The sequence below is a fragment of the Schistocerca gregaria genome, chromosome 6 (assembly GCF_023897955.1).
Source record: "Schistocerca gregaria isolate iqSchGreg1 chromosome 6, iqSchGreg1.2, whole genome shotgun sequence".
Classification (NCBI taxonomy): Eukaryota; Metazoa; Arthropoda; class Insecta; order Orthoptera; family Acrididae; genus Schistocerca; species Schistocerca gregaria.
Window position 1 is genome coordinate 221,390,195 of NC_064925.1, and position 18,535 is coordinate 221,408,729.

The following is an 18,535-nucleotide window of genomic DNA, read 5'->3' on the forward strand; positions in this document are numbered from 1 at the left end:
AATGTCTGTGACTGAACTGTGGTAGGAGGTGGTGGGTGGGTGTATGGGACAAGTCTTGCATCTGGGCCAGCCACAAGGGAATGACCCAGTAGGTGCAAGATTGGGATAGGTCTGGGCAAGGACATTCTGTAGGTTGGCTGGGTGGTGGAATACTAACTTGGATGATGTGGGTAGGATTTAGGGTATGATAGTCCTCATTTATTTGTTGTAACTGCTACTAGTCACAATGGCATATTTTACTTTAATACAAAGTGATGTGTTTTGAGCACATGTAACTCGCATGTTGATGCATTTATATACTGATTGTCAGTTACTCAAAAACACCCATTATTTAAATAATCTAAAACTATGGAACATAAATTATCCTTTCTTCTAATATGGATCCACAGTTTTTATAATTTTTTCAAATGATGTCATGTTGCTTTAAGATGTCACTATTGCAGTTTTGGTATTTGTTTCATTTTCAAGCATCTACAATACACAATAGAAACCATTGTATTATAAAAAGTATCCCACTCATATATTAAGAAACTGGAATAGCCAAAGCTGATAAAATTACCAAATTACTACAAGTGGACTTATCTTTCAATTATTTTAAATTCCAATATAAGATACATTGATAACAAGATGGAGTTGCCATGGCAGTTGTATTGCTAGCGTCCTGCAGTTAGTTTTGTAAATCATACAGAGACCCAACTTTTTGAAATATTTACAACTACCACTAGGAAAATTTTATACTATATGAGGTATGTAGACAACGCTCTTGTTCTCTTTTAGGGCACAATTGCTGAAATCAAAAGTATGCTTTCACACTCTAATAGTAGATAAGCCAATATTGGTTTTACTATATGACTTAAAAAGAGAGAGAGAGAGAGAGAGAGAGAGAGAGAGAGAGAGAGAGAGAGAGAGAGAGAGAGAGACAAGCAAGCCCATACAGAATGACAATGACACCCATAAATTTGGAATATTCCTGAAATCAACCTGCACTGACAGCATAATCCCCAACAGTTCATGCCACCCAGAAATACATAAGAAGGCCTTTTCTCACTCTGTGACCATCCGAATCATTAAGCTCCCTTTAGAACAGAACGAAATCAGCAAAGAGTTATGTATGCTAAAACATATAGCAACAACTAATGGCCACAGTACTAATATGGTAGACAAACTGTACAAAATAACAATCTAGTGAAATAAATAACATTAACATGAAAGAGAATCAGAAATAATGAAATACATTGTTTTAACTTATAACAGTACCATATCAGACGGAACAACCCATAATTTTCACTTTTTCCCCACAAACAACAAAGTAGGTAAAATGGTCAGACACACTACACTAAAATAAAATGATTTATACAATAAGAAATTTATAAAATGAAATGTGGTGAATATTATAGTTTCTATATGGAACAAACAATAATTTCCACCTGGCCTTAATTCACGTTGATTTCTTCCATCTCAGCTTTTGTTCAGTGTAACTACTCTTTGCTTCATTCTGTTTTAGTTTTCTAGATGTTTCATTTCTTTTTTGTCTATTTTTCACTGCCCTCCCTCCCACCTCTGTTACGCACAATACATTTATGTTTTCACTCTTTTGAAAATGTGCATGATATTTTAGTAGTAATCTTTGTCTTTCATATAACCTTGTCTTCCACCTTTAAGCTCTCAGGTTTCCAAGTCTTGTCCACGGCAGTCCCCAACAATCGGTCTATTTTACTCATCCCCTATGGTAAGTCTCCCCTGACCCATGGTTCTGGGTGACTTTCCCAAAATCTACCCCTTTTCCTGGACCTTTCCAGTCCTTTTCCCCCTTCATTCTGCATGAAGAAGGAGGCACTGGCTCCGAAAGGTTGCCAATCACAACGGTCTTTTATGTGTTTGTTCTGTTGCCGCTTGGTGAGTAGATTTTTTTATCTATCCAATTAAATAATTAATGCTATGAATATAATAGAGGAAAAAATTCCATGTGGGAAAAATATATCTAAAAACAAAGATTCTGTAACTTACCAAACAAAAGTGTTGGAATGTTGATAGAGACAATAACAAACACAAACACACACACAAATTTCAAGCTTTCGCAACCCACGGTTGCTTCATCAGGAAAGAGGGAAGGAGAAGGAAAGACGAAAGGATGTGGGTTTTAAGGGAGAGGGTAAGGAGTCATTCCAATCCCGGGAGCAGAAAGACTCACCTTGGGGGGGGGGGGGGGGGGGGGGGGGGGGGGGGAAGGGATAGGTATACACACACACACACACACACACACACATATCCATCCACATATGTGTGTGTGTGTGTGTGTGTGTGTGTGTGTGTGTGTGTGCGCACGCGCGCGAGTGTATACCTGTCCCTTTCCGCTCCCGGGATTGGAATGACCCCTTACCCTCTCCCTTAAAACCCACATTCTTTCGCCTTTCCCTCTCCTTCCCTCTTTCCTGATGAAGCAACCGTGGGTTGCGAAAGCTTGAAATATGTGTTTGTGTTTGTTATTGTCTCTATCAATGTACCAACGCTTTCGTTTGGTAAGTTACAGGATCTTTGTTTTTAAATATAATTAAATAATTATATAGAACAAACAGGTAGATGTTTCTTCACCAGATTCACAGAGCACACAAACATAAGTGAGAACTCTAAAATCTCACTTAGTGCACATCTACAAAACTACAATTGTAACACCAGTAGCAAGGAAGACTAATAGAAAGGATGACTAACGGAAATTTACAGTGCCTTCAAAGAACACTCACAATATATTCTCATAAATAAAAATTTTCTTGATTGTTTTACACTTTTACTCTGATGTAGTATAAGTGTACATTTTTAGATGTGTCAATGTGTCATGATACATACAATACATTCAAAATTACAGTGCATAAAATGGGATGTCATGACCAATAAGTGACTGGGAGTGTTGACTGGTTGCTCTTTGATGTGCATGCATATTATTTTGTAATCTGTGCCCAATTTCAACCTGCATGTACATAAACATCAACAAACTGCAAAATTACTTTCATGTACAATAATCCCATGTTACATTGCTCTCAGCATATTGTGTTAAGTTTTGTAGATGCTTGAAAATGGAACAAATGCTGAAATTTCAATAGTAAAATAAAAACAGTAACAGCTAAAAGCAATATGACATCACTTAAGAAGTCATTCTATTGGTGAGGTGACCTACATCATCGCAACAAGAAAAACACCAAGACTTCACCTACTTTCCCACTACCTTCCAATACTATTCAGAATAGGCTCTACATAGTACCTATTTCATTTTAATCTGTTTGCTGATACACATGAAGATGAGAAAACATGTTCAAAATACGATGTAATATATTTAATGAAAACTGTGACCATAATGTAATCAAAACATCATGACGAGGGATGAATGAGACCTGGGTTCAAGTTCTGGTTTGTCACTCAATTTCAAACCATCAGAATAACTATGTTTTGAATTTTATGGCATAATAAAGGCTGTTCCAACTCACAGGCCCACCTGGGGAAAGTAGGGCACGCATGGACACAAATGGCCATGGGTGGGCAAATGGCTGACATGCCAGCAGTGAAGCACATTCCTATGAAATTGTAACTACTTACTTGTGCTACTCTTAATTTGTGAAATTAATTTCATGTTTGATGACTGAAATTTTTGCCTGCCAGAGTACAAAAACTGGACTAAATTTTTATTCCTTGTGCATAGGAATGAAATTAACTGTTATCCCATGGAGTGAAAATAAACAATCATAATCCAAAATTACAACAGATTTCTTTGTAAATTTAACAAATGATGACCATTTGTTAATAGAAAGAAGATGGAAGAGAAAGAAAAATAATAGTTTCACCGCCGCAAATATTAAATTACACATAAAATGACATTCTTAAGCATACAAAGCTGAGAAAAGAAACCATGTTAGAAGAAACTGCCATAGTGATTGTAACTCAAATTGGAATGACGCGTTAGAAGGCAATTAGGGGATTTTCATGCCTATTTGTGAAGTGTATAGTTCTAAAGATTTTCAAATGATATTATGTAGAGGCCTCAAAAATACAAATTCTCCATACACATTAACAACCGTGGTGACTTACATACATTTCTGAGCAAACATTTGCAGCAATTGTTTACGATTTAGGATTTCAAATTTATTTCATTATCATTTACTCGATAGATGATCTTACGTACATTTACAGAAGATGAACATTTAGATTTACACAGTATTTATTACACATATCTCAGCCACACAAACTGTGACTTCAAGGCATTCTGGTAAGACTGCCATAGCCTCACTTAGCAAAAGGTAAGAAGTGTGAGTATTCAAAGTAAAAAGCATGGCACTTATTTGCTTTTATGTAGTGTAAATTTAAATGTGAATCCTTCATAGATGTGTTGATATTACCTGAAAACAGTGAAGGGTGCTAAAAGAAGGTTAAAAAACTAAGTAGTGACTATTTAACAATTTATGAGAATGCAGCTAGATGATGCCTTCAACAAACACCGATATTTTGACTGGCAGACACCCTGTCATTCCAGGAGACAAATGCAGTTAAAACATGCTGTGCAAGGAAATTCACGGCCTTGGTTTGTAGAGCGAATACAAAAAGGTAAAACACACACACACACACACACACACACACACACACACACACACACCGTAAACAACTGGGGCCAACATACAACCAAAGATGACAGAAGTTGTCAATAGTGAATATTAATTATCAAAAGGTAAGCAAGTAGCATTATGCTGTCAGAAGGTTCCATGAAAAACTTAAACAAAAACCGCCTCTGTCTCTGTTTACAAGCTACATCCAAATTTAATCTCAACTGTTTCCTAAATGACACTAACCCAATAGCCGGAAGTTAATGTCAGAATCTCTTTGTTGTTTTATTCCACGGGGTGACTGGTGCTAAGGCAATGTTCTGCAATATCAGATTTGTTCAGCTATTGAAAGCATGTGTGACAGTTATGCTCAGTAGACCTGCCCTCCATAGTCTTGATGGTCTGATCAATGTGTGACATGCCATTACTGCAAGGTGTAGAGTACACATCCACAAACTGAGATCATCCTTCACAGATCAGTAAAGGGCCCTAGTCTTAGATCATGGTCAAAAAACAGATTTCACTCATGTTTCCACAGAATACCACCAGTCCTTTTGGAAATACTACCTGCATATGGCAAAATGGCCATAGACCTTAATGTCACTTGAGTAGTTTCGTTCCCCACCTGATTCATGGTTGGTCAATAGCACAATGTGTATGTGTGTGATCTGTCTTTCACTATAACCATTCTGATGGAGGGCGACTTTGAGGTAGGCTAACTCATCTGACAGACTTTCAGGGTCTGAGATGACATGGGTGCTATGAACCAAGGTACTTAGTACCCCTTTACACTGAGCCAGACGGTGTCAACTATTACCCATAAGATACAAATCAGTGTGAGTTAACTTCATAGAAACAGAATGTCCCAACGTACAGTCAACCTTCCTCCTGATTGACACATCGAGACAGAGAAGACAGCCATCCTTTTCCACCTCCACCAAGAAGCTAATATTCAGATGGACTGAACTCAGATGTTCTACAAAAGTTTTTAAATTCTCACTTCCGTAAGGCTAAACAACATAAGTACGTTTATGCTTTAACTATCAAATTTGTGTGTGTACCATTTTATAGTACAATTGTTTACAGTTCACCGTGCTTAATTCAGCCACGAGAGGCCACCCAGCCTGCTGGTATGACAGTAGTGTGTGCACCCTGCCAGCTGTGTCCCCTGTTAGAAATAATGACCACATAAAATGCAATGCAAGGCTCTGGTGGGCACTTTTGTGTGTTTTCTGCTGTACGTAATTTGTCTCTCACGTATTTATGCTTCTTCACGCAATAAAGTTACAGTGTTCTTGGGTATATATCTAAAAAATAGTGCACGTCTCAATGCTGACAACTCCTGTATATGTTGCTCAAAATATTAACTGAGAGAGGTGGCACAGCGGTTAGCACACTGGACTCACATTCAGGATGATGACAGTTCAAACCCATGTCTGACCATCCTGATTTAGGTTTTCCGTGATTTCCCTAAATTGCTTCAGGCAAATGCTGGGATGATCTGACTTCCTTCTCCATCCTTCCTCAATCCAATGGGACCGATGACCTCACTGTTTGATCCCCTGCCCCAAATCAACCAACCAATCAAAATCTTTACGAACAGATAGGCAACAACAGGTGATAGAGGACTCTCCACTGCAACACCATCTGTCTGTTCGTAGAACTGGTTGTTGAATAAAAAGTAAGTGGAAATCGCATATGTCAAAATACATTCATTAATCCATCACCAAACCTAACGCGAATGAATTGTAATGAATCAGAAGAATGCAAGTCAAGAGAGAGACCACATCAAAATTCATTATAATATCAATGTAAGAAATTTGCCAAGTTCTTAATGTGACATACACAGTAACCTATTAGTGGGTTCCAGAGCAGCAAGGAGTTTTGTTACACGGTAATGTGTTTTGCTACACGGTAAGGTGTTTTGCTACATGGTAAGTCACAGCATCCATGTTACTGACAATAGGCCTACGAATGAACACCAAGCAGACCTCCTAACTGCTGTAATAGTACTCTTTGGCGAACATGTAATAACAGTCAACATATGAAATGATTCTCTCCTAACATCCTCAGCAGTATCAGAAGGCACTCAAAAACAGCCTGTTTTAACAGAACTTATAAAATCAAGAACTGTCAAATGTTTGGACATCAGTACAAAGTTTAAATCTTTCCTTAGTTTATTTATATATGCAGACGACACTTTTGTTGTTTGGTCTAGTAGAATGGATAATTTAAACACTTCCTGAAACATCTGAATTCACTGAACCCAAATATTAACATCACACTCCCTGATGTGTTGGTCAGGTAGAAGGCTGACGGTTCATTGGGACAGGCCATTTATTGGAAGGCAAATCAACTGATTTGTATCTTGAGGTTGATAGTTACCACCATCTAGCACTGCATGAAAGGGTACTTCATAACTTGGTTCATAGAGTCCATGTCATCTCAAACCCTGAAAGTTTGTCAGCCGAGATAGCCTACCTCAAAGTCACCTTTTGCTAAAATGGTTACAGTGAAAGACAGAACACAAACATGCTACCGTATCGACCAATTGTGGATTGGGTGAGGGATTAAAATGTAGAGGGGGCCCCAAAGTTTACAGTCTTTTTTCCTTATGCAGATAAGACTTCCAACAGGATGGTCATACTCCCCTAAAAAACGGTGCGAAGCACATTTTTCAACCACATTTTAGTATTAGGGCCATTTTAGGGTTTGCAAAGGGTCTTTGTTTGTGTAGAGTGAGTGTCTATTGTACTTCTTGGAGACGTGACATCATATGGCAACCATCAGAACCATCGAGGAATGGTGTACTGAGCACAAGTGTCATACATGCTTACAACAGCCAAGCAAATCTGTTGTTCCAGAACAATGCATTAGCACCAGTCCTCCTGTGAAAAAGACACTGAGGTGATGAAAGTCATGGGGCAGTGATATGCACATATAAAGATGGTAGTAGCATCGCACGCACAAGATATTAAAGGGAAGTGCATCGACAGAACTGCCATTTATACCCAGATGATTCATAAAAAAGGTTTCCAATATGATTGTGGCCACACAACAGGAATTAACATACTTTTGAACAAGGAATGGTAGTTGGAACTACATGCATGGGACATTTCATTTCAGAAATCGTTAGAAAATGTAATATTTCGAGATCCATACCGTCAAGAGTGTACTGAAAATACCAAATTTCAGGCATTACCTCATCACAAAAAATGCAGTGGCCGATGGCCTTCACTTAATGACCAAGAGCAGCGTCATCTGTGTAGACTTGTTAGTGCTAACAGACAAGCAATACTGCATGAAATAAGCACATAAATCAATGTGCGACATGCGACGAATGAATCCATTAGAACAGGGTGGCAAAATTTGGCATTAATGGACTATGGCAGCAGACAACCTATGTGAGTGCCTTTGCTAACAGTGCAACATCTCCTGGGTTGATGACCACATCAGTTGGACCATAGACGACTGGAAAACCATGGCTTTGGCAGGAGAGTTCCAATTCCAGTTGATAAGAGCTGATGGTAGGGTTGGAGTGTGGTGCAGATCTCATGAAGCATGGACCTAAGTTGTTAACAAGGCACTGTGCCAGCTCGTAGTTTCTCCATAATGGTGTGGACTGTGTTTATATACGATGGACTGAGTCCTTTGGTCCCACTGAACCAATCATTGACTGGAAATGGTCACGTTCGGCAACTTGGAGACCATTGGCAGCCATTCATGGACTTCATGTTCCCAAACAACAATGGAATCTTTATGGATGACAATGTTCCAGGTGACCAGGTCACAATTATTCATGACAGGTTTGGAGAACATACTGGACACATTCAAGTGAATGATATGGCCACCCGACATGAATCCCATCAAACATTTATGGGTCATAATTGAGAGGTCAGTTTGTGCACAGAATCCTGCAACGGCAAGACATTTACAATTATGGACGGATGTAGAGGCAGAATGGTTCAATATTTTTGCAGGGGACTTCCAATAACTTGTTGAGTTCATGCCATGTCAAATTGCTGCACTATGTTGGGCAAAAGGAGGTGCAACACAATGTTAGGGTGTATCCCATGACTTTTGGCACCTCAATGTGACAAACACAGACACAGGTTTCAGATTATCTCACAGGTCAACATGAAAATTTCACCTCCAGCACTGACAATTTTGAGCCTAAGGGAGCAAAGTCAACAGTATTGTACAATACACTTTAGACATATATGTGCCATGCAAGATTATGAGGTATGAAAAAGATGTGCCTTGTTTCGACAACTATGTTAGAATGCTGCTATAAAAGCAAAAAGAGATTACCTGCAAATTTAAATATAGTCAAAGCCTCACAGAAAAATAAAAGCTAAACAAAACCAAAATTAGCATAAGGAGGGCTATGCAAGAAGCACTCAATGAATTTGAAAGTAAAATTCTATCTACTAAATGTCTTTCTCCAATACTGTCTCACAGAGGAAGATTGCACTGTTATTCCTACTTTAAATATTCGCACGAATGATAAAATGACATATTAATATAAATGACCAAGGGACAGAAAAGCAATTGAAAGTGCTTAATGGAAGAAAGATCACTGGACCTGAGGATGTACCAATTTGAGTCTACACAGAGTATGTGAAAGAACTTGCTTCTTTTCTAGCAGCTGCGGACCATATGTCTCTTCAGGAATGAAGTGCTCCTAATAATTGAAAGCAAGCATAGATCATTCCCATTTTCAAGACGGGTTGTCAAACAGATACACAAGACTACAGCCCTATTAGCTCTCACATCGATGTAGAATTTTGGAAGGTGTTTTATTCTAGCATAGTATAACATTTTTAGAGACTTAAAATTTCCTCTGTAACAATCACCATGGGTTTCGAAAACAACATACATGGGAAATCCAGCTTGTTCTCTTCATCCACAACATCCAGAAAGCAGAACATACAGGCACTCATGTAGATGTTGGGTTCGTAAATTCCAGAAGGCATTCAATACAGTTTCACACAGCCACTTAATGAACAAAATATGACCATACAGAATATCAGGCCAACTGTGTCATTAGACTGAAGATTTTCTAGCATGCACAACACAGAATGTCATTCCGAATGGAGAGAAAACAATGGAAGTTCCATGAGGCTTTTTGCAGATGATTCTGTCATACAAAGAGAAGCTGCACTGTTAGAAAATTGGAGTGAAATGCAGAAAGAACTGCACAGGACCAAATAGTAGGTAAAGCACACATCAGATTGAGACTCACGAGGAAAAGGAATGTAATTCATTCACAAAAAAAGAGCTCACAAGGCACTTGTTTGACTGATTTTTGTCCCTCAATCTGGGACCCTAACTGGGTAGGACTGATGCAAGGCAACGAGAGAATTTGAGAAATTAGAGTTAATGCAAACGCTTACGCACAATCCCTCTTCCCAAAAGCGATTCATGAATGCAACAGTGAAGGAAGACCAGTTAGTGGCACCAGACATAACCTCTGCCACATACAATCAGGTGGCTTGTGGAATATTGATGTAGATGTAGATCTCTATGCTTGGTGCTGAGAGTGGCAATCAAACCACAACATAAACAAATGTAGCATATTCTAAATTGCAAATACATAGAAATACCCTTTATTGTATGATTACACAATTACAGAATAATCACTGGAAGCAGTTACTTCCATAAAATGTCAATAAGAATGCATACAAAGTGATTTGAAGTGGAAAAACCACATCAAATCAATCATGGATAAGCCAGATACCAGATTGAGATTCACAGAAAGAAGCCTTGGGAAAGGTAGTCCATCAACACATGAAATAACTTATAAAATGTACATTTGACCAATACTTGAAAATTGCTTGTCAGTCTGAGATCTGTACCAGATAGTACTGATAAAGGAAGTAGAGATAATCCAAAGAAGAGCAGCACATTTCATTACAGTTTCATTCAGGAAGTGCAAAAGCATCAGAGAGATGCTTATCAAACTCCAGTGGTGAACACTGCAAGAGAGGCATTCTGCATCATAGTATGGTTCACTGTTAAGGTACCGACAGGGTACATTCCCAGAAGAGTCAACCAATGTATTTCTTTGTCCTACATATATCTCACAAAAAGACTGCAAAGATAAAATATAAAATTAGAGAAACTATTCTTCCTCCAAACCACACATGACTGGAACAGGCAAAATGAGACATGACATATGTGCACAAAGTATCTTCCACTGTAATGTGGCTCATGGAGTACAGATGTAGAGATTCTAATGTGCACTTTGAGCTGTTGGTATTTGAGATTAGAGATGGAGATTTTTTCTTAATTTATGCTTAGAACCTGTAACAATAAGGCTACTTGTGCAATTAATCTCTCTCTTATCCTCCCCCCCCCCCCCTCCCTCCCCTCACCCTAGTCATTAGTCTAGTCATCTGTAATGTGCTGACCAGTTTGTACTGTTATCTGTTGGAAATCTGGGTAATTTTAAGTGTTTTCTGTACTGGTTGTCCATAAATGTGAGTTGTCCAGTCTGTGGCACCATCTGTTGGTTATTCTCATAACTAGCTAAATTACATAAATTTAAGTTTTGTAAATTATCAGTTTCATATTTTGTTCAATATTTATATGTATTTTGAATCATTTATCATGTAAATATTATAATGCCATACAAAAACTTATGTTCAAATCCTTTTTAAACAACACTTAATTTTGTGAATGTTTGATAGGGCACTATAGCTTCTTCAGTACTAACTGTTTGTTATGTCTGAGACAAAGTCACACAGAAAGACAGTGAAGAGCTTGGACTGCAAATGGACATGTGTCATGGGTGTGCTATGCATTTTGCTAAATGGGCAACACTGAGGATGATACTTGGAAAACATGCCCATCCTATTGTTTGACAACATGCAGTGCATTTATCCAAAGGGTGATTGGCTCACTCACTGAGCTGCAAGCACTGGCTATATCCTTCAAATGGTAAAGTAACATACTGAGGAACTATTATACTTCAGTTAGGCCACACTCAGATTCATAAATTGACCACTCAGTAACCCCATACTGTATATAAAGAATAATACATTGTCTTCAAATGAGTTTCATTTCTTTTCTGTTTGTGTAGAATATTTAATCTTGACCTTAAACTTCCTCCTCTCTCCTGAATTCAGTCATGATTGTTGCTTCCATAATTAATAGATATAAGAATCAGCCTAAAAGCTTTTCAAATAGTTATTAGTTTAACTTTAAGTGAAAAGCAACTGTTATAGTGAGATTAAAATACAGGTGACTACTACATTGCACTTGCATAAGTTCTCAATCTCTGATTCTGTAACAGTTTAGTGCTACATAAACATGTCCCACTATAATTATGGTAACTGTGTGTGTAAAGGGGCAGTTAAAAATGATGTCATATTATTGTTTATATTTTGGTATGGAGGTATTCCTGTTGTAAGCCCTTCTCGCTTCCTGGTCAAATCATGTAGGGACAAAGTTAATGTTACTAGCTCATCCATTGGTGATTAATATTCAGTGTTAGTTGTTTATGGTGTGTCTGTTGCCTTTCTGCATACGCCCTGAATAATGACGTTTGAAATTTCCTTGCAGAGCACTCTCTCATTGCATTTGTGCCTTGAAACTGACAGGATATACATGTGTCAAAATATCAGCTGCTGTAGTGATATCACCTGACTGCATTTCTATAATTTGTTTGAACATTTCATACTATGGCAGTAACTTAAATTTCATAAACAGCGACTAGTTGTCACAAATCTTTGCTCAGTAAAATAAATTTTGAATAACATAATAGCAACACAAACTTAGGACCATACAAGGTTACATTCTGCAACAGAATATACAATGGCAAGCAGACACAATTTCTAAAGATTATCAACTAAAGTGCAGAATATTTTGAAAAAATGCACAAAAAAGAAATTTTAATTTTCTCACTAAATGCATGAAACTGGATTGACATAGAAGTGAACAACTTCTAGAGGAATTGTTATGTTTCTGTAGATGACAGTAACTTGAGACAATCATCAAATCAATCATTTGACATCCACATGCAGAATTTTTCATGTGACAGTATCTGGCACTCAACCATCAACATGCAAGAATGATGTAAATGCTTATTTAAGATTTCAAGCAGTATGTCAGTACCTGTTGATCTGTTGTAACTACTGTTGACGTAGCTCTCATTTCCTGAGTAACAGTTCGTTGTTCTTGCCTTGCACCACTTGTAGTTGTGGTGTGGGCTACTGTCTTCTCTTCCACCTGAAATTCAGCATTATTTGATTCAGTATAATTACGAATAATAGGCTGATAGACACAATTAAAAGACATTTCCACATTAGCTGTCTGCCACAGCCTTCACCAGCCTCAGACCAGAATGGTGCGAACTGCCCAAGCTGTCGAAGATGGCAGTCATATGTGCATGAGGTGTGTGTGTGTGTGTGTGTGTGTGTGTGTGTGTGTGTGCTGTTTCGTATGAAGGCTGTGGCTGAAACTAATACATAAGTGTCTTCTAATTGTGTCTGTCTGAAACTTAACATTTCATCTTTACAGTAAGCAACAATCTATCTTTTCCTTACATTGTCGATATTCCAAGTGGGGAGTTTCCATTGTATAAGTACTTACTTTCTCATTCTAAAGCAATAGGCAATCATGTCAATGTAGCACAATGTTATTTTTCTCACCTGACTAGTTTTCGCATTTGTCTCTTTGTCCTCGTGAGTCGTCGCTGTTCGAGTCGTTACAGCAGTTGCTGTCACATGGGGGGATCGTCCATCATCACTGCCCACCTCTGCCTGTAAGGACCCAATGAGGAGTTAGTATGGCACAGACTGCAAAAACTGACCCTATAAATATGCAAGTCACTGCATAACACTGTATGTTTGCAAAAAAATTCTCCAATATAAGCGTGATGCAAAGCAGTTTCTCTTGTTGATATCAGGAACAGCAAGGTGTTAATAACATGTATCCCTGATTCAATCATGCATTTAATGTGCAAGTCCCAATCAGTGTACACAACAAAATTGTTCAGAGGCATTATCACAAAAATCCATGTAACCCAGTCAATGAAGAATGAGCGGACGAATTTCAAATGCAGAAGAAACATTTAATTTTACCGACAAGTTCGTAATAAACAATACATCAATCACAAACTGAAAGCAGCTGTAACAAAAATAGCAATAGTCTAAACTTCTCTTTGACTTTACTTTAGAATTTCTTACACATAAACAACAGTGAGTTAGTAGGCAGAATATTTAATTACATTTGTTATTCACACTTTTGAGTACCATCACCATGATCATAATGTGCAACCCATTCCACTGGGGAAGGGGGAGGGGGGGGGGGGGGAGACCTAGAATCCTAAATTGAGAAACTGAGACAGCATAGTGCCTGCAGTAAATACACAACACACATTATTTCACATGCACAAGGACGAAGAAAACTATTCCAAAATTAGTAAAGTGGAGCTAAAGGACACTATGGAGAAAATCTAGCTCTTTATACTGCTGTGTGTTTCTGAAGCTATATTTTTTTACCAAAGCACAAATATTTTCAATACGTAAGTATCATTTCTGTTCACTGTAACGCAACTCTACATATTTACAATTACTCAATACTGCTTCAACAATTTCTTCTTCAGACTTAAATAACACAACATTCCTGAGCCTTTCTTCAATTTTAAATACAGTTATGTGCACATTAGACTAATTTTTTTTCTTTCATTGTTTTATGTTCATAATTTATACAAAGATAAATGCAAAATACATCTCTCTATCTCCACATGTCTTTTTTCCTTCAATTACTCAGAACATGATTTGTTGTCTTTGTTTCATACATGTAATAAACACATCAGACAAATAACACTACTCAACAACCATTTTGCATCTGGGATGTATCAGTTAGTATGTGTTTCGATGTGTAGAATCTGAATCTACATTTCGAAATGTTCTAGTGTGTAATAGTATACTCCTGTCTGTAACTTGAAGCCACAAACTTACAGGATGGGCTCACAAAATGTCGTAGTTTTTGTGCCTATGGACATCTGTGCCAGAAAGAACCACAATACAGTCAAGGAATGGTCTATAAGAAAATCATACACATCTGGAAAAGAAAATCTGCAAAAACACTCAATTGCTTGAACCCAATAAAATAACTTTTTGCCTTCTCTTCACCTCAAGTTCAACCTTATGAAGAACTTTGTAAAAGCTATGATGAAGGAGGTCGAGCTTTCACCCATTTGACAGAAAAGTTTCCTTAGCAAAGGGAGGCAAAACTGGCAGAAGGCGTATTTATTGGACTACAAATAAGAAAATTTGATGAAAGATTCAAAAAGGGAGCCATAAGCGATGAGCAGGGTTAGCACTTTCACCAAAACATCTGTATGATGGAACACCACTATCAAGGTCACTGGATCCATTGAATGATGGGTGACTACTGCTGGGATTTTGTTATGAAGTATGATGAAATGGCGAACATCTAAAAAGCATCATTCCCACAGTTTTTAATACCAAAGGAGATTAAAGTTGAAATTATGTTGTGAACTAATTTAGATCTTCTACTGGGGCCATGCCCATACATACATACATACATACATACATACATACATAGTCTGAATATGTATGCCTTGTTTCTTTTAATTCTGTCAATGTTCATCAGTAATGTTTTGGTTCTTTTGTGTATTGAGGTACTGTGACTTGATAGAGAAAAAATTATTTTACCGGTGAATATAGGACCCCAAAATTAGGCAAAACCACCCTTTTACAAACTAGAACCAAGGAAAAAAGTTTAAATTCGTTGACTAGTGTAATTAGTCACCCTCAGGAGATATCACACTAAACACTGCTTCTAGCCTTCATAATGGGCTCAATTTGGTGAAGAAGAGAGACCAGAAGTTTCTTAAGTTATGCCTTATATATCTGAAGCCATTTTTTTGTGATTAGAACACAGAGGTAGCGAAATGTGAGTATGTCGACTACTATGATTCACTCACTGTTCCAAATAATCTCAGACATTTTCTATGGTCTTAAGATCATGTGATTTAGTGTGCAAATAGAAGTTCCGTAGGGTAACTATGTGTTTATTAAACCAGGAGCATAAATGTGCAGCCTTTTGAACATGACTGTTACCATCTTGGAAGACAGGGGTGTCCACAGTATATTCATCAGGACAGCGCAGCAGAAAGAGCAATATTTAGTCACTGAGAATGGTGAAAAAAACATTCTGGTTCGTGTTCATGGTAATATGAATGAGTGGATCCAAGCCACAGTAAGAAAAGCGCTTGTAAAGTGAGGGTTAAACAGCACACTGGATACTCAGCAACTTGCACAATTTGAAATGCGCCAAAATCACAACTTGTCAGGCAACACTACACACATCCAGTACAGTACTGTCTAGTTCCACTGTTGTTTTGCCCACTGACGACAAACAACTTTATGTATTACTGTGATCCATGGCCCTTTTGTGAGACACCCGATTCCAAATGTCCATTGCATGCAATTTCCTTCACAAAGTCCACTCGCAAACAGATTGAGATTAACCTGTATTCACTAACAGCAGCAATTGAAACCGACTTTGACAACCATGATACCCTGTCTCTGGTCTCTGTCAATTAAGATGAGAAACAAGTTGGCTGAGGCATATACCACACCATCAACGCTTAATGAAAACAGTATCAGAACAGTCAAAAAACCGATGACTGAAAATGTTTAAATTCTGTCTTCTCTCTATAGCTGACTATTAACATCCATTTTGCCATACTGATATTTTATTTTTATTACCTATTTTCTTTTCTTCCAGTTCATCTGATCTGTCTATTTTTCCATACTTTTATTTCAACACAACTATTCTGCAATTCATTCTGAGTTTCTCTCTCATTTTGACCTGCTGATACAAGGCCTCATGTAGGTACTCTGTAATCTGAACCTTCGTTATTAGCTTACTGCTGTTTCCACTACTTTTCTGTGCCTTATTAATGTTCTGAATCCAATAGGTATTTACTGCAGTCAAAAGAAACTGAGTAATTAATTTTTTACACATTTACATGGTATGATGAAGTAACTAAATATGTTAAAAAAACGAGTGCAGCATATCAAATCATTTTAAAAATGCTGCTATAGTGTTGCCAAATCAGCTGTCAGTTGAGCTTCAGTTAAATTTCAGACAACTGGGAGAATGGTGCAAACATAATCTGGGGACCTTTTCATTGTTGAGGCTAGCAACAGCTAAATGGGATGCATGTAGTGTCCTACAATGTATTATCTGTTCACACGACGCTACTCAAAAACTGCAAACTAACTGTCGCTTTGTCATGGTGCATTGAAAAAAATGTACGGCCTGCGTTTGAGCTCTGACAAGAGGAAGCAAAGCCCAAGGCATGAGGTGTCAACTAACAAGTAATTTTGGTCAGACTATAACTCCAACTTCTACCTAACCATTCTAGAGTAACAACACATACTGTGTAACACAAAATTACTTTGATTTCTTATTTTAAGACTAGATAATACACAACCAACATCCCCTTTACACACACACACACACACACACACACACACACACACACACACACACACACACACAAAGTTACTACTGTGCCTTTAAACTTCTATCTTTACTGGTTTCATCTGCCTGGCTCATTGTAGCAAATATACTTTTTGGTGGTTGATGCCAACTGCTCTCATATGGCTTATGTTTGCATAGGTTTACAGCATTATTTAAATTTTACTGATACTGGTTATTCAGTTGCTGCCATTGGTTATTCAATTGTTCTCTCAGGATTATGTTTCCCAAGTTATTCTTTTATCTTGTGTCTTTCTCTATAAAACTTGAACTAACAGTCACAAAGTTCATGCTTTTGTTTTATCTGCTACACATGACATTAGACTGGACGTTACAGATACTGAATTACACCAAAAATTGTTTCATTTTCAAAATTACTTACACAGTTCAGTCTGTGAAAAGTACAACACAAAATATACATGCTTGTGCATAAAAATGACAATGTGAAATGACATTAACACAACTGCAGCAAGATCACATCCAACCCAAATGGTGTGTTGAGTGTAACACTGATTACATTAATGCTAGAAATAACCAATCTACTGAATTATGCCAAAAACAAGTGCTACACATGTAACATTTAATGTATACAGCCAAGTTTGATTTTAATATGTAGTGAATGAAGTGCATTTGAAAAATTTTGAATATAATATGTTTTTTTACAACAGTACGCCAGTTTTAGTACACAACAGAATCAACAACTTTGTATCAATAAAGATACAAAGAAAACAATAATTTTATATGTTCAGTCACATAACAAGTCCCTTGAAATTCAGGAAATTATATTCCAGTTCATTGGGGGAAGAAAAAGGTCTAAAGCAAATAGTTGAAGCCAGTATTAAACTAAACAGTAATGTATGGCATATTATAATGATTCAGTTTTTAGCAAATATGGTTTTCTGATTACAGATAGGATAAGGAATCAAACACTGAAGGAACTGAAAGAAAATCAAGTGACCTGCATACAGATTACCAGAATAAGGACAATGAAATATGTTCGTGCTGTAAACATGATACAACAGTCCATAACTTTCATAATATCAGTGAGTGATTAGCATCTTACGGTCAGTAGGACTTCACTTGATTTCCTACATTCACTGTTCTTTTTGTGCACACCTTGCGGTGGTCAACTGTGGAGTCCGAAAGCCTAAATGTACAATAGCAGTTATTCCACATAGTTTCCATTAAAAGTTCTTAACAACTATTATTTACTGTGTATGATTAATTCATTCATCTGATATTGCACACACTGTTCTTTCTGTATGTCCTTTTTCCAAATCTTTCAAAGCCATGGAATAAAACTGCAGCAATAAAAGAAAATGCATTATTTCAGAAGCTGGAAAAATATAAACTATATACATAATATTGACTCTTAGGGACATAGAAGTTGACACATTAGTTACTAACGGCAGTTGCAAATAAGA

The 18,535-nt window shown here is 37.4% G+C and overlaps 1 protein-coding gene across 8 annotated transcripts in view; it reads right to left on the minus strand.

Moving 5' to 3' along the window:
* LOC126277906 (mesocentin-like) overlaps positions 1-18,535 on the minus strand; it is a 595,995-nt gene that overhangs the window by 18,408 nt on the left and 559,052 nt on the right. For all 8 annotated transcript variants that reach the window (XM_049977471.1, XM_049977470.1, XM_049977469.1 and 5 more), the window contains 2 exons: positions 13,241-13,351; positions 12,705-12,818 (listed from right to left, as the gene is read on the minus strand). In XM_049977471.1, coding sequence (XP_049833428.1) covers positions 12,705-12,818; positions 13,241-13,351 — 225 coding nt within the window. The remainder of the gene's footprint in view (positions 1-12,704; positions 12,819-13,240; positions 13,352-18,535) is intronic.